Source organism: Cyphellophora attinorum, assembly GCF_001299255.1.
Source record: "Cyphellophora attinorum strain CBS 131958 chromosome Unknown Contig42, whole genome shotgun sequence".
Lineage (NCBI taxonomy): Eukaryota > Fungi > Ascomycota > Eurotiomycetes > Chaetothyriales > Cyphellophoraceae > Cyphellophora > Cyphellophora attinorum.
Window position 1 is genome coordinate 42847 of NW_017253270.1, and position 22963 is coordinate 65809.

General features: G+C 52.9%; 6 protein-coding genes across 6 annotated transcripts; 5 read left to right on the top strand and 1 right to left on the bottom strand.

Moving 5' to 3' along the window:
* Window positions 1-1568: 1568 nt before the first annotated feature.
* On the top strand, window positions 1569-5983 carry AB675_3744 (Nitrogen metabolite repression protein nmrA; the record flags this gene model as incomplete). The annotated part of the gene is made up of 6 exons (XM_018143822.1): window positions 1569-1617; window positions 1689-1962; window positions 2056-2645; window positions 2696-3039; window positions 4779-5506; window positions 5560-5983. 6 exons carry the CDS (start codon window positions 1569-1571, stop codon window positions 5981-5983), a joined length of 2409 nt encoding a protein of 802 aa, XP_017995206.1.
* Window positions 5984-7275: 1292 nt separating this feature from the next.
* Window positions 7276-8421, top strand: AB675_3745 (N-acyl homoserine lactonase; the record flags this gene model as incomplete). Its single annotated transcript, XM_018143823.1, has 3 exons — window positions 7276-7912; window positions 8083-8162; window positions 8254-8421. The coding sequence occupies 3 exons, from the start codon at window positions 7276-7278 to the stop codon at window positions 8419-8421; spliced, it is 885 nt and encodes a 294-aa protein (XP_017995233.1).
* Window positions 8422-14528: 6107 nt separating this feature from the next.
* On the top strand, window positions 14529-17105 carry AB675_3746 (uncharacterized protein; the record flags this gene model as incomplete). The annotated part of the gene is made up of 2 exons (XM_018143824.1): window positions 14529-15202; window positions 15254-17105. The coding sequence occupies 2 exons, from the start codon at window positions 14529-14531 to the stop codon at window positions 17103-17105; spliced, it is 2526 nt and encodes an 841-aa protein (XP_017995260.1).
* A 1125-nt stretch (window positions 17106-18230) lies between these two features.
* On the top strand, window positions 18231-20255 carry AB675_3747 (putative mitochondrial chaperone BCS1-B; the record flags this gene model as incomplete). Its single annotated transcript, XM_018143825.1, has 1 exon — window positions 18231-20255. The coding sequence occupies one exon, from the start codon at window positions 18231-18233 to the stop codon at window positions 20253-20255; it is 2025 nt and encodes a 674-aa protein (XP_017995205.1).
* A 217-nt stretch (window positions 20256-20472) lies between these two features.
* AB675_3748 (uncharacterized protein) lies at window positions 20473-21126 on the top strand (the record flags this gene model as incomplete). Its single annotated transcript, XM_018143826.1, has 2 exons — window positions 20473-20748; window positions 20797-21126. 2 exons carry the CDS (start codon window positions 20473-20475, stop codon window positions 21124-21126), a joined length of 606 nt encoding a protein of 201 aa, XP_017995232.1.
* Window positions 21127-22367: 1241 nt separating this feature from the next.
* On the bottom strand, window positions 22368-22933 carry AB675_3749 (uncharacterized protein; the record flags this gene model as incomplete). The annotated part of the gene is made up of 2 exons (XM_018143827.1): window positions 22368-22475; window positions 22532-22933. The coding sequence occupies 2 exons, from the start codon at window positions 22931-22933 to the stop codon at window positions 22368-22370; spliced, it is 510 nt and encodes a 169-aa protein (XP_017995261.1).
* Between the last annotated feature and the right edge of the window lie 30 nt (window positions 22934-22963).

Sequence of the window (22963 nt, forward strand, 5' to 3'; positions counted from 1 at the left end):
GAACGAATAGGTGAGATGTCGAAGATATCAAGCAGAAAGAAGGTCAGTCGAAAGTTTGGCGGTCGAGAAAGCCAAGACACGAGGCAAGAGGAGGCCCAGAAGGCAAGTGAGAAGCACTTCTTTTCACCGCTCTTGCCTCGTTGGCACTCCGGATCGCAAACACTGTCGTTGAGGCAGGATCGACCGGCTCTTCTGGATGTTTCTCTCTCCTGGGTCTGCTTGCCAGCATAGCCGTTGATTGCTGTACGGTCAATTTCAGCGCGTCAACTTCGATCCTCACGGTCTGGGTCCTGGCGTGGTAGGTGATCACAGCACGAGTATGAGATGAAGGCGAAGTACAACTGAGAGGGGACAACGCGCAGATGACCATGTTCGCTTCACCTGGCTGCCTCATGCTCACAGCTTGTGATGCTATTGGCATCTCAACCGGACGCTGTTTGCAACTTTCCGAGGCGAACAACCCTTTCGACTCCCGGCTAATCACCTCGCAACGCGAATCACCATGGTCGTAAAGGACATCGGGCGGAATCTCAATTGCTGCACTGTGCATCATCGCCTGCATGCTGTAACAGCATCAGCGTCCAACACCTTCAGGCACCATGTCTGGGAATCTCGAAAGCAACGCGTTGCACGTGTGCGCTATGACCTTTTGTCATCATTCCTGCACCTTTCCGTCTCTTTGCCGTCGCCTAATCTCCGCCTTTCGTCCATTCATTGCCGGTCCACGGCGGTGGAAGCGAAGAGCAAGCATGGATCGTACATGCCGCACAACACAGCATATGTTTTGAGTGACGGATGCAGAGAAGAAGGAAGATGAGGTCGAGCTCCTTGTGCGACCTTTTTTAGGTTGGAGGCCGTGCTCGGCATGTTCAGGGGCCGCCGGCGCCTGATTGGATCACGCTGGGCTCCCCTTATCACAGGCGTGCTACCTGGCATGCCTGGGTCCCCTGGCCGCAGTCCATGGACCACGACTCGTAAGCACCCACACCGTCCTTTGCACATGCGAACCGTAGACTACACCGCGAATTCGCCTCGAATGAGAAGTGCCTGTCTACAACGTGGCCATCACAGTCAGAGCGGCTGTTTGCGGATAATATCATATGTGTGCAGCTGCAGTCGAGTGGCCACGATAATCAGCAGCGGGGCTATCTACACGGAAAGTCAAACTTTGCATTCGTCCCAGGGATTTCGAGACCTCGCTTCCAAAATCCATACATCACCAATGCCGGCTGATGCGTTGTTCAGTTCTGCGAGAGTTGAGACCGCGCACGAGAGATGGCGCCGGCAGTCGCAAGTTCGAGAGGCTGATGGCGGATTTCAGTGCGAGTAGGCGGTCCACTTACGGCACGAGTTGAAGCAGGTATACCCTTTCGAAATTTTGCCAGGAATCGCGCCTTTACCGCCTCGCTTCAGAAAAGTTTTGAGGTTCTCTAATTCGACAGAATACTGGAAGAATCGCAATCGAACAAATTCGCAATTCATCAACCGCGTCTCCGTGCGCGTTGAGAAGCACAAATCGAGAGCTCGTTCATTTGCATGTAGCGCAGCGGACGTATTGGCACTCCATAATGGCCAACGGGATGTTGAACGACGACATGTCAGCCTTCACAATTCCAGGTAAGCGAGCTGAGACTCGAGGACCGTAAGAGTCCTTCTAGGTCGGTCCATGTATTGACTGTATCCTGTAGACTCACCAGAGCTGGAGCGTGCACCCAGCATCATCAAACCGGAAGCCAGGGTGCTTGTTGTGATGACAGGTGGCACAATCTGCATGGAAAAATCGGCATTTGGCTTGGTTCCAGCACGCAACTTTCTCGAGCGATGTATGGCGCCTCGTCCAGAGTTCAACGACGGTTCAGAACAAGAAGACATCGAAGTCAGAATCGAGGTCGATGGGCACACCGTGTCCAAAAGGCTGCGTTGTTTGCGCACCCCTGAAAGTAGATATGGCAAGCGTGTTCGGTGAGTATTCTCAATCCAGGTCGTGGCGATGCTTTATTTCCATGCAGCGAGTATTGTCCGGCAATGTTGGGTGGCTAATTCGGACTTGGATAGGTATGCTGTGCTAGAATTCGAAGAGCTGCTCGATTCATCTTCCATCGATAGCACTGGCTGGATCCAAATTGCTGAAACAATTCATCGCAATTACACCTTATTTGACGGCTTCGTTATCCTACACGGTACTGACAGCCTTGCGTACACTTGCTCAGCATTGAGCTTCATGCTACAGAACCTAGGCAAACCAGTCATATTCACTGGTTCTCAGGTCCCGTTCTCGGAGCGGAAGAACGATGCCCTTGGCAATCTGCTGGACTCGTTAGACATTGCTGGCCATTTTATGATACCTGAGGTATGCCTGTACTTCAATTCGAAGCTTTTTCGGGGAAACCGGACGACCAAAATCTCAGCGAACGCGTTCGATGCGTTTGGATCACCCAACATGCCGCCTTTGGCATCGATTACAGCGGAGGGAACCGATGTCGACTGGAAGGTCGTCCGCAGATCAACAGAACTGCAGCCATTCAGTATTCAGACCAATCTAGCCATACATCACGTCGCCTGTCTCCGAATATTTCCAGGTATAACGCCGAAGATGCTGGACGGCGTGCTTCATACCGAGAAGCTTAAAGGCTGGTGCTCGAAACGTTTGGCGCGGGCAATGCGCCGAGCGGCCATGATGGTGCTATGTTGAAAGTCATTGCCAATGCCGTTGACCGAGGCATTGTCATCGTCAATGTGACACAGTGTCTGACGGGCAGTGTGAACCCAGTGTATGCGGCAGGAATGGTTCTGAGTCAAGCTGGCGTCATTGCTGGATGTGATATGACCACTGAAGCAGCTCTGGCGAAGCTGTCTTACCTTCTGGCCTTGCCAGGAGCAACTCCCGAGAGCGTGGCACGAGATATGGCCAGGTCGATCAGGGGCGAGTTGACCGAGAGCGTGAGGACTGTGTTCGAGCATCCTCTCGGCACGTTGACTGACCATGCTACCCACATCACGGCCATCGCGTACGCGATCAAAGCTGGCGATCTCGAGAAGGTCAAAGATATGCTGCGAAGTAACCCTGCTTTGCTCAATCACCCTGACCACTCGGGCAATACTCCTTTGCACTTGGCTGCTGATGCTCCAAATACAAGCATATTGAAATGGCTGCTACAACAAGGAGCATCTGTTCATATGAGAAACAACACAGGTTCTGGGCGAACAGCTCTCTTTCTAGCAGCCAATGCTGGGATGACATCCCACGCATTGCTTCTGCGAAAAGTGGGTGCGCACCTCCACGCAGAAGAACTCGATACAGCACGACTTCATGCAAGCCAACGACCGGATGCTTGGGCCGCAGCTGGTTTGAGCAATGCTTTGCCATCTCCGCTTCCCAATGGGCTGGTCCACGATGCAAGATGAGATGCGGCGGTGCAGCACTAAATAAATCAAACGTCCATTGGACAATTAAGCGCATGTTTCCATGAGCTCGACTTCGTGCAAGCCGCGTACTCATACGACCATGCCATAGCAGTACCACGGCATGTTGAATCTTCGCTACGGATTACGGACAGCTTAGATGACCTGACTGTGAGCATTGACTCATGATGCTGTCGCAACACAAGCGAAGCTTACACCGACTCTTTGTGCGTCCATTCAACCTGGGTTTACGAACGGAGTTGACCGATGCCCTCAGAGTAACGTTGTACCTTCCTTCTTGATCTTGGCACATAACATGCCCAAGTAGAGCATTCATCACGAAGGTGCTCTAGAAGCGAATTTCCTGCAGTGACACAAAGATCAACATCTATAATCGCTAGTAATAAAGGTGCCCGCGGAGATGTCGGAAGGTCGAACTAGGTACAGCTGAGTATCATTGCACCTTCCGCGTACCCATGACGAGCAGATCACGACATCGATCAGCCCCATGATGGTATCGCTGCAGCAGAAGACCCTACGAACAGAGCCTCGAATCGAATTTCCAGGCGGGGTCTGCACCCCTACCCTAGGGAGCGGATATGCCAGCTGTTCTACTGCCCACCTTCATCCCTCTCTACCCCGCAGAACATTCGGTCAGTCCACTTCCATACGTGATCTTGGCTCTGATGGTTGCGACATCACCTCTGCAACGTGTGCGATACCGCCCGGTCTTCTGCGGTTGAGGACCACTTAGTTCGACAGTGCTTGGATTCTGGGGATTTCTATCCCTGCACTCGCCTAGTATTTGCGGGCGGTCTGCACACCCAAGCATGGTTGGCCTTGGTCTTGCCCGTGATTCGCCCACAGTGGGCGAATGCGATCCACACACATAACCACATGGGCATTGCTCAACTCGTCAACCTCCGTATACTGCGGCATGATGGACGCCATAAAGCGAATCCGACGCTCTTTTCGGCCATCAGGACCAGTCCCAACACCAGTATGTTTGGTAGCCGGCCCGAGCCACATATTTGCTCATACCTTCCTGACTGTACGCCCTGGCCTCCACTGCCGTCTCTTACGTTACGTAAAGGAAAGGTTCGATGAGTCTTTTCACCACAAACCTACATAAGGTCAGTACAGCAGAATTTTCAGAGCCAAGCGCTGTCCCGGAGTGACGGTATACGCTGCGGAAGCGAGCCATCTGGTTCTGCTACCGACAAAAACATTATACTTTGTACGCCACGTTCTATAACCAGATCCGACAGACTCATCGACAGTACCTGACATATTGTGCCTGTCGACTCTGCCATCCTTGCCTACAACAATACGATCAAAGCAGCAAATACAAGGTTGATTTGCCGTCAAATCATCAGGAAGGTCCTATATCGGAAAGTCACGCCTCTGGCATTTTCGGTAAGAAGCGTCTTGGCTCTGGCGGTGTAAACCAGTTTGATGCGTATGCCAGACGCAAAGAAGACGGTAGCCATCGTCAATGGCTCAGGAAGGCAGGCTGCGTCGGTGATAAGGCTGTCACCTCGATAGGATGGTCGGTCAGAGCTCAAGTATACTCACTGGAGGGTCTCGTCTCTGAGGAACTGGCCGACTTACCAGGTGTGACTCTGTTTGAGGGTAGTCTCCTCGACAACCCTGTACTCATCGACACAGTCTTCGAAGGTGCTCAATTGGCTTTCATCAACACATTTCCCAACGCTGGCGACGAAGTACGGATAGGCAAGGCTCTTGCCAATGCAGCGAAGAAGCACCGTATTCAGCACTATATATACAGCTCGATGCCAGATCATTCGATACACAATCCTTCCTGGCCAGCTCTACCCATGTGGGCTCCCAAGTTCATGGTCGAGAACTACATTCGTCAGCTTGGACTTCCTGCAACATTCACATATACCGGAATATACAACAATAATTTCACCAGCCTGCCCTACCCTCTATTCTGCATGGACTTCAAGGATGACGATACTCTGGAGTGGCGAGCACCCTTTCATCCCGACACAAAGCTACCATGGCTAGATGCTGAGCACGACATGGGTCCAGCGGTATTGCAGATCTTCAAACAGGGCCCCAAGCAATGGAACGGGCATAGGTGAGCTCCAAGGTCTTATCTACATTAAGATGAGACACTGACTGTGTGACCAGAATAGCATTAGCATTCGAAAACCTCACACCAAAGCAAGTATGCGCCGCCTTTGGCCGTGCGCTCTCCCGGCCATGCAGATATGTCTACGACCAACACATCGAAGTCAAAGTTCCCATTCCAGCTGGCTATCGAGAACAGCTGGCTGGCATCGAAGTGCTGTTCGGCAAATACAACGCACCATACTTTCCCGGTCCCGAGTTTCAGTATCCGCGACAACGAGGCAGCGGCAGTGGCAGCGGCGACAGACATCGCAGAGGGTCCGAGGTTAGCACCAAGTCAGACAAGCCGTTGAAGCTCACCAGCGAGGCGAGAGAGCTGTGGGAAGGGTACAGAGGCATTGAGGAGTACGCTAGAGAGGTATTTCCGGTAGAAGAGGAGGCAAACGGCAAGGACTGGATGATAGAGAAGGGATTGAGCTCCTAATGAGGGGACAGGCATGGTCTCGTTTGGCATGGCGTTCACACGACTGTCTTTACACTACAGCATTCATGATCAGCGAAGGAGAAGGGCATACCAAAAAGCATTGTTCATGGCGTATTGGAAGCATGAGGCGCGTCAAGCATCGGGTTATCAGAGCTATTGTGGCTCATGCCTGGCACGGCACCCGCACTGGCAAGTAATTCAGGCATGAACTCACGTCGAGCTGGCCACAGCTAACTAGACGGTCAAGTTCTAGAACGAGCTGCTGCTCGCATATGAGTCCAATGTGCCCCATACTCGCAGCTCTGCAGACTGAGTAACAGCCAAAGTACTTCACAGTTGAGCGAATGCAAGCAGAACGCCAGGTGTCGTTGAGCTGGAATTGCACTCTCGTATAGATATGCCAAGCTAGAGATATGTCTGGGTCGCTGCCACGGCCCATGTTTCGCAGCGGCAACCACAACTCGCAGTAATGACTTGAGGCACTCAAGCAGGTAGCTGCCTCCTCTTTCACCGGTTCGATTGATCCGACAAGGCCCATCGTACTTCATCATACATGACCCCATCGCACACGGCCTTCGTCTTTCTCGCCGGAGGCTCTGACTTCGCCTGGCCACGTCGATCCCAGCGACAATGCCCCGACGACATCCCAAATTCGAAGCCAACCCCACAAGTCCAGACCGTCGAGATGGCGCTAATGCAGCCTCGGGATTGAAAATCCGGGGCTTGAGCGTCACTCACCATTCTTACTCGCCCTTTCATCGCAAAGAGCAGTATCCTCCTGCGGCACATATTATTTGACCATTCATCAATGCAATCTTGCAGCGCCAGCTCTGGCCAACGATGTCCACACAATACTCAAATCACGACATCATTGTTGGAGCTGCCCACCACGATGCGGGGATGCGGAAAGGTACCTCGAAGCAACCCCTCATCCAAAGACTGACAAAAGCTGTTGACGTCGGTCGAGCGCCGCGTACCCCAGGTTTGTCCCAGTGACTGCTCGATAGGGAAGTCACTGCAGAGCTCGAGATGGCCAGACGTGTGTGGCCCTCGATCAACCCCTCCTTCCCGTACTGCCATCATCGTGTTGGCCACTCATCCTCGGGTATCACTGTAGCTGAACAGCTCCAGAGTTCTTCCTCCTTGCTCTCTCCCACTTCGTGCCTACCTACTGCTCACACACACTCAAGCCGTTGGACCACTCCACGTGGTGAGCATCTGACTATACACAAGAACAGCTAGCAGTCTTGATCCCAGAGACCTCAACACTAGAAACCGAGCTATCCCCAAACATGGCAGGAATCCAATCCCAACTCGACCGCGGCGCTGTCCCAAACCACATCTCCAACGTCTGCCCCAAAGGCACCAAATTCCACGTCCTCGAAGTCGGCTGGCTCGAATGTGACGATGCCTTCGTCGTTCGCGGCGGCAACACCTCGACCTTATCCACCAAAGACAAGTCCTTCGTCAACAAACGCCGCGAGCTCCCCTGCTACTGCATCCTGATCGAGCACCCCCACGAGGGCCTTATCCTCTGGGAGACCGGCTGCGGCAAGGACTACCCCGAAGTATGGGGACCCGCGCTGTCCGATGTGTTCGCTCGCGTCAGGTACGAGCCCCGCCATGAGCTGCGTGCTCAGGTGGAGGCCACGGGCAATAAGATAGAAAACATTAAGAAGATCATCATTGGTCACTTGCATCTGGATCATGCGGGTGGGCTGGATGAGTTCATAGATCGGCCGGATGTGGAGATCTGGGTCCATGATCGGGAGTTGAGGAGTGCGTTCTGGAGTGTGGCTACTGGTGCGGACAAGGGGGTGTATCTCGAGCATTATTTGAAGTTGGGCTTGAACTGGAAGACGTTTGACGATCAGACGTTTGATTTCTGCCAGGGGATCACGCTGCATCATTTGCCGGGGCATACTGATGGTAAGTCAAATTCCCTTCGTTTTTATGGCGACTGAGACTGTTGGATCCCGGTCGAGGCAGCGCAGCTATGTCGTGCCCAAAGGGACTGCTGGCGGCAAATGATACCTAACAACCCAGTCCTCGTGTCCCAGACATTGAGAGAACCGAGTACTGACTTCTGAACTTCGTAGGTCTCATCGGCATGCAAATCAATATGCCTGACTCAGGCACTTACCTGTTCATCTCAGATCACTGCCACGTCATCGAGAATGTAAGTCCTTGTCCTTTCCATGACAAGTTCGCTCCGGACAAGGGCCTCCTCATAGGTCTTCCCTCCGATACAGAAGCTAACATGATTCCAGTGGCGAGATGGCATCCCACAAGGTTGGCTGGCCCGCGACCACCCAGCCTGGTTCCGCTCAACACAACGCCTCAAGCAGCTCGAGCGCACGACTCGTGGCGTTGTTGTGCCGGGCCACGACAAGGAGCTGTTCGAGAACTTGATTGCGAAGGGGACGAGCTATACTTGATTGTCTAAGTTCGTAGTGCCGGGCTCGAGGGGGAAGGCTTGCCGCCGGGTGACAAAGAAGAGCTAGGGCAAGGCAGAGGTGGTGGGAGTAGTAGAGCCTGGCAGCCGCGCAGAAAGGGTAGGGCTATAGTTGATATTTCTCGTTGTCGTTATCACAAATGGTCCAGAATGGCAAGAAACGTATATGTCTCGAAGCCTGAATCCATCTGTGGATGTTGGAACACGCGTTGCAGGATGCACAGTGTCTTACTGTGGCACCATGACCTTACCTTGTTGTCTGTTCAAGACGGACTTCCTGGTTGCCTTAGCCCCAATCTACGCCATCATAGGTGAGTGTACGGTGTGTTGCTTCGCAGCTTGAATGTGTCGCAAGAGATGCGGTCGTTCGCGGTGTGACCATTTCATGCACACATTGTAAAGACAACGTATGCTTGCGAACTTTTCCAGTGCAACGATGTGTTCGACATCTCGGCGATGGATCGGTAGCGAGCCGGTGCAAAACCAGACAGCGAAACCGGCGAGAAAAGTCTGAGCATAGGGCAGACATGGAGGTGTTCTTTTGTGATCAAACTATGGCGTGCGCATTTGACGATATCGCATCACGTCGAAGCTCGCGGATAGCAATACGTCCAGGATCTGCTCTGCTGCTGCCAAGCCAAGCACCTGGAGGTCCAGATGGGCATGTCTATCGCTGCCGGGCCGGTGCCAAGCCATCAGCCATTGACAAGTGCAGTTGGTTTGGGATTGTGCTGATAGGGGACAAGTACTAGTTCCCTACGTCGTGGATATGTGCAATCCCATGCAGGTGACTTGGCGATCGAGACACCGCGCCTCAAATTCATGACTGAGGGACCTAGTCGTAGTGCCAGCAGTGCATGCTGTCTGCATCACGCAAAGCCGAGAGGTGTATGATGCCACCCTGCTGTGTCCCAGGATCGTTAGTAAGCAATATGTGGCCTCCTAGCGACGATATCGGCTCTGAAGCAATCGCTTGTCCTCGCTTGCCGTGCCCTGGCGCGACGAATGACGAATGGACGACCTTACATAGTGGACGTTAGCCTTTTCCAACGCTATCAGATGCTCGGTCGAAGTTCGTCGCCTTTGCACGACGTGGAGTACATGGAGTACATGGAGGCTCTGGAGAAGTCGAAGTGAGCGCTAAGAAGTTGCGGTAGTCAAGGAGGCTGCTAAATTAGGTATGCCTCGCTGGTCTGCCACTTCTCATGTGGCTTGCCACTTTGTCGCAGGTTCTCACCTCTCCTTGCGCAGATGCTGGAGACTTGAGTCGTACGGCAAAGCCCGACTGTATGGATCTATCTCCTTGCAGCATAGAGTTTGGTCCTATGTACGGCACGTTGTGCTCGTATCTGTCCACATTCCAGCCACTCGCAATGGATAGGCAGGCGAGGCTCATGTGTCGTGATTACCGAAGTGATCCACATTCTTCACTTTGGTCGTCAACGCTATCCTATTTCAATACCGTCGAAGTACCTTGTGCTGCAACGCAAAAGGCAAGGAGACAAGGTTTTCGCAAAGTGCATTCTCAAGGGCCGGTCAACTGCCGAAACACTGCAGGAGAGAGTTTGCTGGTTTCGACACCATTGGTATGGGTGCATATCAACCACTAGATCGATGAGAAGTGAAGCATTCATCAAGCAGATGGCGGATATTACCTGCGACCATCCCTGACGTTGACTTTGTGGTGAAGTCTGCCGACGAAGAATGGTCGATACACGTCAGAGCGTATTTGAGTTTGCCCAGACTGCCACAATCGCGGGAACTCGTAGGACGGTAGTAGGCACGGTCCATGCCATGCGTACCGTTTCATGCCCAAGCTTGCCCAACGTAACAGCCATGTTATCTTCGGCGAGTAGCTCGGCCGGACGACTCGTTGGAATGATCGCACACTTGTAGATACTCGCCGTACTCAACATACAGTCTCGCTAAGTCAATCCCGTATGTTCATGGCTTGGAGCGCCATAAACTTAGCCGCCGGATATGTACTCCTCTGGGAGGTTCAAAAAAGTGCTATACTGCCTTGGAGTCGGCGCATGAAACTCGGTGTAGCAAGTACATAGTAGCTGCCAGCGAGGCCGCCCAGGTATGTAGTGGTTTCTTGGCTTCATAATAATGTAGCCCGTCCACCAAATAAGGTACATTTGGAAACCTTGGCCGAGCTTCGCTTTCACTGCGGTGTCGCGAGGCGTCCGGTATGACAGAGGGGACGGACGCTGCTAAGGCGTAGCAGTCAGGTCATAGCTTCCGGTAGCTGGCCTTGGCTGCGGTGATCATGAGTCTTGACTGCATGATCAGACGACAGTCATGGGCTGAACATCCAGGAACTGATCATTGGGTGGGCTTGTAGAGTTTCAATCATGAAGATCTCGAGCGGCAACCGGCACATTGGGTTGGCTTATACGAGGCGCTTCCGCATCTAGTGGCACTGACAGACATAAAGTCGTGTTTGGCACGATCTTCTTGCGCTGCGGCAGCGGCTCGTCTGGGGTGAAGATCCAAGAGGGGTCATGAAACCCAGAATGTGCAATTGTTTGGGAAGTGCCGGGCAGTCCGTCGACTCCGATCGCTTAGTTTGCCGGCGATTGACTTCCCGTGCGGTCCCGCCTGAAAGCATCCTCGCCGCCCGCGTCACAAGGTTCGACTTGAGAGCAAGCGCTAAATCCATACAGCAGACTTCATGAGACTCAACCTGCAATGCAGTCTGTATGTACGAATGCAGGTCACGCGCTCTCGCGCGTGCAGCTATTGAACCACTCTGTCGGGTGCATGACGATACCACAACACGAAGACAGCCCAGAGCGCCCGGCGACAGCAGCTTTTGGTTGGAGGTTGCGGTTGGCGACTGCGATTGATGTGGTAAGCGATTTGCTGACTGAAAACAAGCTTGCGGGTTTCAGTAGAGTTGGTTGATCTAATGCAGACCAATTCCTGAATCCTGATGTGCCGGCATCGCGGCATGGCGCGAGCGAAAGCCAAGGAAGGTTCAGCTCTCGCCTAAATCACGGTAGGTGAGATGTCCACCATGCTTACTCTGCGTGTTCGTGTTGGCTTCAACGTTGTTGATCAGTATCCCGGGATGTCTCGAACCACCATAATTGCCCTGTTCGCTGAGGTGTCAATTGCGTATTCGATTCGGCGCAGATATACCGTTGTCGAAGAAGCAGTTCTTGCGAGCTTCACGGTATTACCGGTCACCCAAGGCAGATGTGTAAAGTTGGGCAGCAGCATCTATCATTGATCGTGCTTGCCCTGCGCAGAACAGCCATGCTGTGATGATCTCGCGAGTGTTTGCGTAGCCTATTCGCCCTTGCTCGCTAGTAGCAGCTGTCAGGCGTTCGGTCCATGCTTACTTTGACACACAAATAGCAATAGTTTGGCGAGTCTCTCGGTCACTGGACATGTGCGTTGACGAATAGCAAGACAAGACAACTTCAAGGACCAACGCCAAGCTACAACGCCACTGTATTGTCGAGGCATCACAATATCGATTGCCAATGCCTCTTGCACCTAGACATTCGAAATGACAGCTCCTAGCCGGCTTCCGGGGTTGTTGATCGAAGCGATGCAGGAACATCGTCAGTGCTCACTCAGATTGCCGTTCCATGGTGATACATGTGCGACGTGCTGGTGCACGCTACCCGTGGACTGCGCATGTGTTGCTTTACCACTCAGGTCACTGCTATCCTGCTACTTGCACAAACAGATCATCAGTCTAGTCGATTGCAATTCTATTGAGCCCCTGAGCACACAGCAAGCGTGGGTTACGATCTAATGCACGCCATCAGATGTCTCCACGCTCAGTAGTCGTGCATGTTGCATTGCCCACTCTGGAGATGTACACTTGCTGGGGTATCTCGGTACATCGTGTCAGGAATGATTCCTAGCACGGGAGAGCAACGCTAAGCCGTAGGCACTTCTCGTGGCTGGACCAGTGTTGCAGCACCTGCGCTGAAATTTAGAGATGGTTCATCGAGCATCGATATTGTATCGGAAGATGAGATGATAAATTGTTCTACGGCATGCGGAGGATCCAGAATACCGAATTACTGTCTACGAGCTATCCGGCGGTTAGAAAAAGGTTCCGGCAATTGTTTAGGCGATGCGTCCCCTATTTCAACCACGGCCCCAGGCGAAGTCTGTGCGCTGTTAATCTGGCGAACTTGTAAAGAGACTTCGATGGCTCCAGAACGTAGACGCACATTCCTAGCACTTGACTTGGTATTTCTGAGCGAGGCAAACGAGAAACATGCCGCCTGGACCCGACATGATCTCGAAGCACGGCCACGCTATCGGCTTAAGCCGAATGATCCAGATCGCGCCGTCCCAGAGCACTAGGACCACACATGTTAGCTGAGCCAAGAGGCCTGTCATGCAGCGTAGCTCTTTCGAATGATCGGATCCTGGTTCGATGCGGGCAATGAGAATGGAGGGGTCGAGGCTCACGCCCATACGCATCAAATACTGCTGACCATCCCGGGCACGACAGACAAGCGAGGAACCCCCCATGATCGGTGCTGCGCTAGGCATGGGACCCTGGGCTCAGCTGTTGACGGTGGATTCTGATCGGCCATGCTATCCGTACGAAACGGTTTCGGCGAAGCAAAAGGTCACCTCAAGAATGCAGCATTTAGGTATCTTAACAACCCACCACCTTGGGACGAAGGCATCGTGGTGGGCGCAGTTACCAGGCAGCTGATTTTCTCAAGTGGATCATGAATCATCGAAGGGCAATGGAAATGTATTCCCATACTAGACTATCGGCATTTGAGCCTTTGACAGCTGCACCAGTCGCGCAGAAGTGGCCCACTACCTGTTGAGGAATCGTGAACGCCCCGGAGATTACTTACATTGGGTTCTATCGGTCGATACTCTAGCGTACTCTCATACCCGATGATTCACCTTCAAACCTCTTAGCTGGGCGGGCACATGTCCTCTGATCCAAAGCTTCTTGAGTCATCATCACCAAATAAAGAATCTCAATTCCTGTTCATCCTGGTTCGTTTGCGCAGCAGACGTCTGTTCTCGCCAAAACGTCCATGCGCCGTTCCCAAGTGGGCCAATCCTTGTCGATAGACAGGGATGCCCTTGCCGCTTCGACACACCAGTCCCTCCGCTATCCGGGGCTTTCTTACAAGCTATGATGGCGCGATGGGCCCCTCAAATGCCTTGCCGTAACACTGTTCATCACACTGCACTGGTTTGACGTATCTTGGATGCCACTCCGTGCGTTCAAAACCTTGTTCAGGATCTACATCTCAAGGAGACTTCGCGAGCTCGACCTATCGTTTACGAGAACTTCCATCTTTCAGTACGGGCACCACCCCCACCTCAGATGTTTGTTGCATTCCTGTCTCCGAACCACCCGTCTTCTGATATTCAGAACCAATCCCTTAGCACACCAGCGATCTTCCACTGATCATCAGCATTTGTCTTCGGCCTTGATTCGATCCGCTACGATTGCTTCGGCTGGTCAGATGGACTAAACTGAACCCTTCGCCTATCTGCTCGGTCAAGAACTACTCCAGCACTTGCAGTCCGTTGTCTGAGCCAGATACTACGCCTCTCAGTCTGGCCGTCACCACAAGTCTACTCGATACCCACTGTCACTCGCGAGGTGTAGCGAAGGCCGGGTCTGTGCTGCGACAGCTACATTCGGCTCTCTACACTGTCGTTACCACTTCTTAAACATCTTATTGTTCTTGTCCCACTCCAAGCAGAGCCAATCACGCTGCTGTTGGCAGTAAATATCTCAAGGTCCATGCGGGAACCCTTTGTGCGACGCTGAGGCCTTCCTGTCATATGCACTTAGCTACATACGCCGAGGATCAAGGTCAGCAGCACTGAAGACGCTGTGCGGAGCCTTTCTTAATCTGGCAATTGCTGTCGACGACGGACACTGCATTGTCTCGAAGGCAGGATATTGGGACGGCGGCACGGAGAGCGCTTGAACCCTTCACACAAGCGCATGTAAGTTGGACGGCAATGTTAAGGTCTAATCATTCCCTGGTTCTAGAAACATTCTGTTGACGGCACTGTCGTTCAAGCCCCTTCAAGGGCTGGAAGTGGTCAGAACATCTTGGACCCTGGATCATGTTGATGGCAAGACCGCCCCCAAATGGCAACATTCGCACAGGGCAGGTGCCGGCACCGATTACATTACCATCGTTCCAGAGTTTCTGTGATCTTGTAAAGCAGTCCGACCCAGATGCCATAGGAGATGTACGCCCCCCAACAACGTCACCGTCAGACTATCCAAAACATTCAGTGTCACAAAGTCCCAGGCATCCACCGCCGTATAGTCAGATACCGTATTCCCCTCGGCGTCTCGAGCATCACCGTCTTCAACCTATCGCGCCGCCGCAAGATCCTCCCAGGACACCTCAGTACGCGCAAACCCAATGGAACTATCCACAACCAAACCGTCCACCACTTCCAAACTGTCCCAGTCAGCCAGCATATGCTGAGCACTTCTCGCCTAGTCGGCCGCATCCTGATCTCCAGCCGCATGCCAAAGTGGTTGTTCAGGAAAAGGTTGTTGACGGTAAAGGACTCTGCTATGTGTATAGTGATGGAACAACCTGCCCAAAGCTTATCAATGGTGACACGGTGAACCCCAAGTGGGGCACTACGAAAGCAGGAAAGCCACGAAAGCGCCTCGGTCAAGCTTGCAACACCTGCAGAGAGAAGAAGATCCGATGCGATCCTCAATTGCCAAAATGTGCTCAGTGTCAGAAATTTGGGAGGGAATGCAAGTTCGAAACAAAGTAAGTAAAGCTGAAGGGCGGCTAGTTGTAGACACGGCTGACCGGACACAGTGTCAGAGGATCCCAGCGCGGCGGTTGCGGAATATCAGTCGAAGCATCATCTCCACCGTCCGATCGTCGAAGCAGTATCCAGCATGATAGGCCCGGCTCACGCGACTCCGTGGAAACGTACCACGAGCGCGGCTTCTCCGCGTCCTCCATAGGCATCGATAGTCTCCTCTCGTCGAGAAGATCAGCACAAGACTCCATGTCAGAGCCGCCCGCACCCAAGAAGCGCAAGTACTCGACCTCACCAAATCCAACCAAAGGAGAGGTATCTGTAATCGATCCAGTCAGGGAAATAAGGGTATTTTCTGTCCGGACGGATCCTTTCGACGTTGATGCTTCACTGGCACGGTACTATCTGGACGCGTTCATGCAAAACTTCAACGCCCTGTTTCAGATATATCCTCAAGGCCAATTTTACCGTTGGGCCACGGGCGGGTCTCAGAAAAGCGCGACTGATATCATGCTTTTGCATACGATTTTGTCTCTAGGAGCAAGCTTTGCAGGACGCAACTCGCCAAGATCAGAAGATCATGGTCGTACTTTCGACGAGCTTGTTGAAGCTGCGCTTGAGCACGAGAGGTCCACTCCGTCCATTCAGTTGGCTCAAACCCTGCTGCTCTTCAGCTACCGCAGGTTTGCGAAGGGCGGTCTTGTTGGTGCTGGCGATACCATTGCGTATGCCATGAGAGTATGCCTCGAAATGCGGCTGAACTACGAAAGACAAAACCCTGCTCCCGAAGGACGACCGATGTGCCCTTTCGGTTTCGATGACAGCCTCTTCGACGAGTGCCGTAGACGCACTTTCTGGGTTGTGTACATCATGGAAACCACCATGCATTATTGCCTTGGCGATGATTATCGCACAACGGACCTTCACTGCAGTCTCCGGATTCCTTGCAAAGAGGAGCTATACGACGATGGGAATGTATCCTTGCAGCCATCGGTCTCATTTCGGGGTTCGGAATACCAAAACATTCCCGAATGCCACTCGATGGGCCGCCTGGCAGTCTACGTAAGTGGCATGGCCATTCTGCGAGAGGCAATGTATTGGATCGAGGCAATCAAGACCATGCCGAAATCTGACGCAACGATCACACATGCCGGAGTACAACAGAGACTACTTGAGCGCGCTCAAAGATTGTATAACGATCTTTGTGACGTCTTTCCACGTCAGAAAAAACCGGCTAAGGAGATCTTGGGGCAAACGCTACTCATCGACAAGGAGGAACCTCGCCAGGCTTTCATTCTCTACCACTTCATCAAGATGGTTATCTATCGTCACGTACGATACGATTGCATGGAGGCGGAGCAAGTCGTTGCCATTGTCAACAGCGCTCGCAGTGAAGCCTTCAGACATTTGAATGTCCTATGGAAGCTCCGCAGCAGTGGTCAAGATGGCACAGCATGTCCTCTCGCTGGCTATGCGCTACTGCTAGCCGTTGACATCACAACAGCAGCCGGATCGGTTGCCAGCACCATGGAGTACCTGACCGGTGAAGAAGCAGAAGACGATCTCGGCCATCAACGCACGGGCACCGGCTCGAAGAAAGCTCTCACCGATCTCCTGACCTGCGGCATCGAAGTCTTGGCTGACTACGGTACCTACTGGCAGACTGCGAAAATACAGCTCGATGCAATCACCAGGCGCTTCATGGCGGTGAAGGGCGAAATTGCACGCAATGCTGGACACAAGCCAGGATTTTTCTTTCAGAATTCTTTGCACAGTCCTTTCGGGACCGAAGCCGACATTATGTATGGGCTCGATAAAATCTCGTTGTTCAGAGCGCTGGGTATGGGACACCGTGTCCATAGCGTGGCTGATCTATATGAGGCAAGAGGGATCCAGGCCCGATGAAGATATCTCGTCCGAGAGAAGATCACAGTATAAAAAGTATCAGGGCAAAACGACGGATATGATGGACATGATTTGGAGCACTTCTTTTTGGCATTGATGCGTATCATTTCATTAGCATGGCGGACATTCTCATCTTCGTTCAGTGTGGTCCCAAGAGTGGTGGCCATGGGAGGTAATAGCCTGAGCATTTGCATCTATATTCATAGCATTGTCTGATAGGGATGTGTTCGTGTCGTTAAACGAAGGACTCGTCGCACAGCGATGATGCTTTGCAACCTCTTTGCCAGTGACCTGGAGTCGATGCGTATGTGTATACTTGAACCGGTGAGGACCATTGCAACACCAAAGTTCTGAGCAGGCATTTCACTGCCTGCTCGTATGGAGCTGCGTTGCCTCCAGCAGCCAATCATGCAGGACGCCATACCCAGATCCTTCCAGGCAGCACAGCCCCATCATCATAGAAGCATGAGGCTCGACCTGGCGAACGCCAGCAGCACCTTCCCGCTCGAACTGCGCATGACTGGAGGCAAGAGCTCCTCGCCTTCTGCTCCACCTTGTTGCCTGCTGGTATGACTCTTCAAGCTGCCACTGCTACGCCCCAGCGAAAGAACCATCACGCATGAGGCTCTCCTGCCCAATCGATTGCATGCGTAATATTTCACAGCAGCATGCGCTGGCGTTCGACGCGGGCTAGCTCACTGCATGCTCCGCCCTTGTTGCGTCAGCCAACGCAGCATCTTTCCTGCTCTTCTGTGGTCGGCAAGCGAGGAACCGCTGAGCCTGGGCCGGGTAAGGCGACGTGCCGTCGTAGCTCGGCGTCCTCATTAGCCAACATCTGACTGTACAGTATATGCTGGGACTTTCGTAGCCTGGCAAGTTTGCTGCAAGCGAAAGCAATCAGCAAATTTGCGGCTAGGTGAGGTAAATCCAAGTCGTGGCTGACTTTCACTTGCTGCACAATGGTGCGGACCATTGGAGCAAACGTGACTTAGACGGCGTTTGCCTTGCGATTGACTTTTGAACAGTATAAATGCGCCCGGAATATGTCATCTTTCTTGTGTGTAACATCTCCTCCGAGAGATACGAACAAGCATACCTAAGGAAGCAGCGCAACCTCAGGCGTCCATGGCTTCGACATTCGTTCACCATACAGCTTTGCCTACATCGGCAGGACTCGGTCAGTCTTCTCCGTCTGGACTGCCTCAGATACAGCTCACCATCCTCGATGCCCTCATTCCTGGGTATTCGGTACTCGCCGACACGTTCCTGAGATACGCTGGCATCGATGTGTCCTACTATGTCTCTCTCTGCGCCTTCGCCTTCGCCTTGCATGCCGCTTGGACCTACACAGTCATTCCATTCAAGAACCACGTGCTCAAAAGCCTCAGTTCGACCGTCGTTGTGGACGAGTACGACGATATCTACGAACATGTCCTGAAATGGGTAAGAGAGCACACCCTTATGGCCGACCTTCGAGCCATCCGCGCCGAGTCTCGTGGTCGTTTCTACGACTATGAAGAGGATGATGTCGGTCAAGGCGATTCAGAAAGCGTTTCATCACTCAGCAATGGCTCTATCTTCAACTTCCGTCAATGGAGTGCCCGACTACCGCCGAAATACGAACCTCACTCGTCAAGCGGCTTTTTCTGGCACAAAGGCTACTTCTTTCGAATTTCACGCGACCAGAAGCGAGTCCAGAATGAATGGTCCGAGATGGTACGAGAAAAAGAATATCTGCTTATCCAATGCCTCTGGAGAACCACTCAGCCTCTCAAAATGCTCATCGATGAGGCCAGAGAGATGCACATCGGCAAGCAAACCACCCACACCAGGATTTATCGCCCACAAGGCCGCGATAAACAGTCTGAGGGCAACGAGTGGCACTGCGTTTCTGTACGACCGAGCCGACCCGTTTCTACCGTCGTGCTTGACGATGAACCTAAGGCTGAGATTCTGATGGACATGAACGAGTTCTTACACCCGAAGACAGCAACCTGGTACTCCAACCGCGGCATTCCGTATCGACGCGGCTATCTCTTCCACGGTCCGCCGGGCACAGGCAAGAGCAGCATGTCGTTCGCCTTGGCAGGAGTGTTTGGCCTCAACATCTACTGCCTCTCTTTGAGCGAGATCACTCTGACGGAAGAGAATCTAATCGTGCTACTCAACACGTTACCTCGTCGTTGTATCGTTCTACTTGAGGCCATCGACTCTGCGGGCGTGTCGCGACCCAAGCCTCCTGGAAAGGACGATGGCGAGAAGAAAAGTGACTCCAAGAAAGAGGCCACTGCCGAGAAGGGCACCGCCAAGGCAGCCGCAACCGTGGTCATGGCTCCTAACCAACCCAAGAAATTAGTGAATGCGATCTCCATCAGCGGTCTGCTCAATGCCATCGACGGCGTCGCTTCCGCGGAAGGCCGAGTTCTTATCATGACGACCAACTACCCCGAGAAGCTCGATGACGCGCTTGTCCGCCCTGGTCGGGTCGATCTCAAGATCTGCTTCGACCTGGCCAGCAAGCAGCAGATTAAGGAACTCTTCTTGAGGATGTATTCCGCCGATACTGCCGACTCGAAGCGCAAACCACAGACGATTGCGGAGATCATGCCCAATGCCAATCTCGATGCCTGGATGGTTGGTGGTGAGAGCGATCTAGACGCTGACGTCGAGCAGCATGCAGCACCTCGTCCGTTCCGTCGAAGCAAGTCGTGCAATCGAGGCAGGTCGTGCAGTCAACACAAGGATTGCGGTCGAAACAACTTGTGTAGTCAACACAAGTGGTGCAACTGCATTCGCAGCAAGTCGTCCAGTCGAAACGAGATGGAAGGCTCGCACCCTACTACTCCAGTGGTAGCTACGTCGAAATCCAACATGGCTCTTGAGAAGCTAGCCAATGCATTTGCGGATGAATTGCCAGCCAGCACATTCAGTCCGGCTGAGATCCAAGGCTATCTGCTCACACGTAAGAAGGGACCGAGGAAGGCGGTAGCAGAAGTTTCGGCATGGAGGGATGAGAACTTGGCGAAGAAGAAGAGTGGTAAGCTGGAGAAGGCAGAGTTGCCGGTCGTCACACTGAAGGCGGCTATGGAGTCGGACGAAGGGGTGCTGGTCCGGCCTGGATCTTCTAGCAACAGCAGCGAGAAGGCGTAGGTAATTTGGTACTGGAGACAGCATGTTAGCCTCCGCTGACGTTCACCTGACAACGACAGAAAGTGCCAAGATTCGAATGACTCTCTGTTTGAGCGCACTTCAAGCTGAAATATCTCGCTGTCGAAGCTTCGTTCCGAATTGCACAAGCCTCACACTTGACTCTCTCGGAAATCTCTCTCCTCTCCTCGCCCGCTCAAACATCTCTCTACTCGAAATCATGGCCGCCTCACAGGAAGATGTAAACCGTCTCTGCGACCACCTCAAGCAAGTCTTCGCCGTGTCTGACACCGCCTTCAAAGAGCTGCAAGCCAAATACGACGAGGCAGCAAACGAGATTGTGGCGCTTAAGACCACAGAGGCCTCCCAGAATGCAAGAATTGGCGAATTAGAAGCCAAGATTGTCGAGCTGCGCGCCCTGGCCGGGGTCAAACTACACGGCACCATCAACATCAGCGGCCAGCTGCCCCGCGGCGCAATCGACATCACCGAGCACGTCGCCACCAACACCATCCAATGCGCCTCCCTCCAATAAATGCTCAAGCTATTGAGCGACAAGGCCTGCGAGCAGTACGATCACAAGATCGTATGGAAATACCCAAAGCAAGCAGCATACATATGGCGTGGCGTGTGGGTTGAGCTGTACACTGACAGCGGACATGGGGTGTTGAAGGAAGTGGACGAGAAGGTGTGGGCGAAGTGGCTGCGGGAGGGGACGGAATTTGGCATGGAGGAGTTGAAGGTACGGGTGATGATTATGGTGGGAAGGGACCGGAGTGCCATGGATGTGCTTCGTCGTGCTGAAGTCCCCCTCAATATGGGAGTCGAGCTGGTCAATGGCGGCATTCCGTTGTTTCGAGAGGAGAGACGTTAGAGTCTCCAGTGAGGAGTTATTGCCTGGCCGCTGTGTCAGATGAAATTTTGATGGCAATCACATTTGCACTGCTGATGCTTTTCCTGGCGCTTCGCCTCGTCTTGCTTCTGCATCAAATTCGGCTGCCCTTCATCTCTGCTGGTACTGACTCAACGTGTGACACGATGCCAGATAGTCATTTTGGTTCTTCCCTGTCGAAGTTGCGAGGTTGCCTTAAAACCCAAAATTGGTTGCCTCGCGATGCTCGTTCTTATACCTAGGCAGTTGACTGCGCAGCACACCTGAACAGCGTGTGTCGAGATACTCTATGCATCCAAGGACTAGTAGCGCATACTGTGCTGACGTCCTGCTGACCAGTACCGTCATCGTGTCCAGATATGATCGCACCATGTCCCAATATTGAAGCTTGGCGCGACTGTCCTTGACGGAAGTACCTCCAGAGAGATAGTATCGGTACCTACCTGTCGGTCTGAACAAAGGCCACGCACTCAGGGCCTCCTCGAACATGCACATCGTATAATGAAAGCCTCGTGTAGAACCTGATTCCTGTGCCATTGCAAGCATGGAGGCAGACACTCCTGCGAAAGACCTAGTACTTCCAAACTTTCGACCACCATAGCGCACTTGCCTCCCCTAACAACCGCGTCGCTAGGCGCCAACCCCCCTAATCTCCAAATCCCAATTTGCAGTATATATTTTCGAGTTTCAGATATTGCCTCCAAATCAGCCCACATTGCACACAGTGGGCTGACATTTGGCCTATCTTCTCGAACGATCTGACCGCCGAGAATAAACAAACAAATGATCTGCAGGAGCTTTAGAGTCCCAGTGAGATGGGACTCGCAGCCGGTGGGTGCATAGCTTGCGAACCTCCCTCCCCACATATCACGGCTGTTACCACACGAATCGCACCCAAAAACTTGTGGCCGTTAAGCAAGCGGTATCTCACCACGCAGGCCTTACCAACCCTGCAGCAGCCTAGCAACCTGCAAACAACCAACTCTTCTCCTTTGTTCTGTTCATTTCCTTTTTGCTTTTTTGGTTGAGGACCTCCCTGTCGTTGATTGTTGTGGAAGGGGTCTTGGCACTTAGTTGCTCGGGCTGAGACTCGAATCGATTGTCTTCACTTCGGCGATGACCTTGAGGAACTCTGTAACAACGAAATGAATTAATACCCGATGCTCCATTCAGCATCACTGACCACGACGACGCAGTACTGAAAGCATACTCCCTCCCAGATTTCAAGATAACTTCCTCGGCTCCGCCTTCGCAGGCGTCTTCACCCATCCTTCCGCCCACGGTCTGTCAGTGTTGGTGCTCCCGAAAAGACAGTTGCAGTACTTTTCGACCTATTCCAGAGCGTTAGCAACGACGCGACAGTCTCTCGTCATCGGCAACCACCTACAGTACTCTTCCTACAATTGTTCCACCACTTGCAAGTCACACCCACACTTGGAGGCTTCTCATTGCAGAGCTGCAAACACTGGTTTGATGTCAAGAACTTGTCGTCGCATGGATGCGGATTCGGCTGTGGCGGGCAGTGTAGGTACGGCTGCAGCCTTTTGAGATCTGCATACGCCGCGTCGGCATCGGCTTGGTTGCCCCGTCGATCGAGCTCTGGCGACGAGACGTTCGTATGCAGTTCGTCCTCTGTTTCGCTCGTGTCATCGGGCAGCGGCATCTCATCAATGACAGCAGCAGGCTCCTCTGTTCCTGGAATGACTGCTTTTGCTAGTTCGAGCGGGTCAATGTTTCCGATGGCTTGCACGGCGGCTGCCGCAATCAGGAGCGCGGCTATGAGCTTCATGGTTGTGGTGTAGTCTAGTTAGGCATTGAA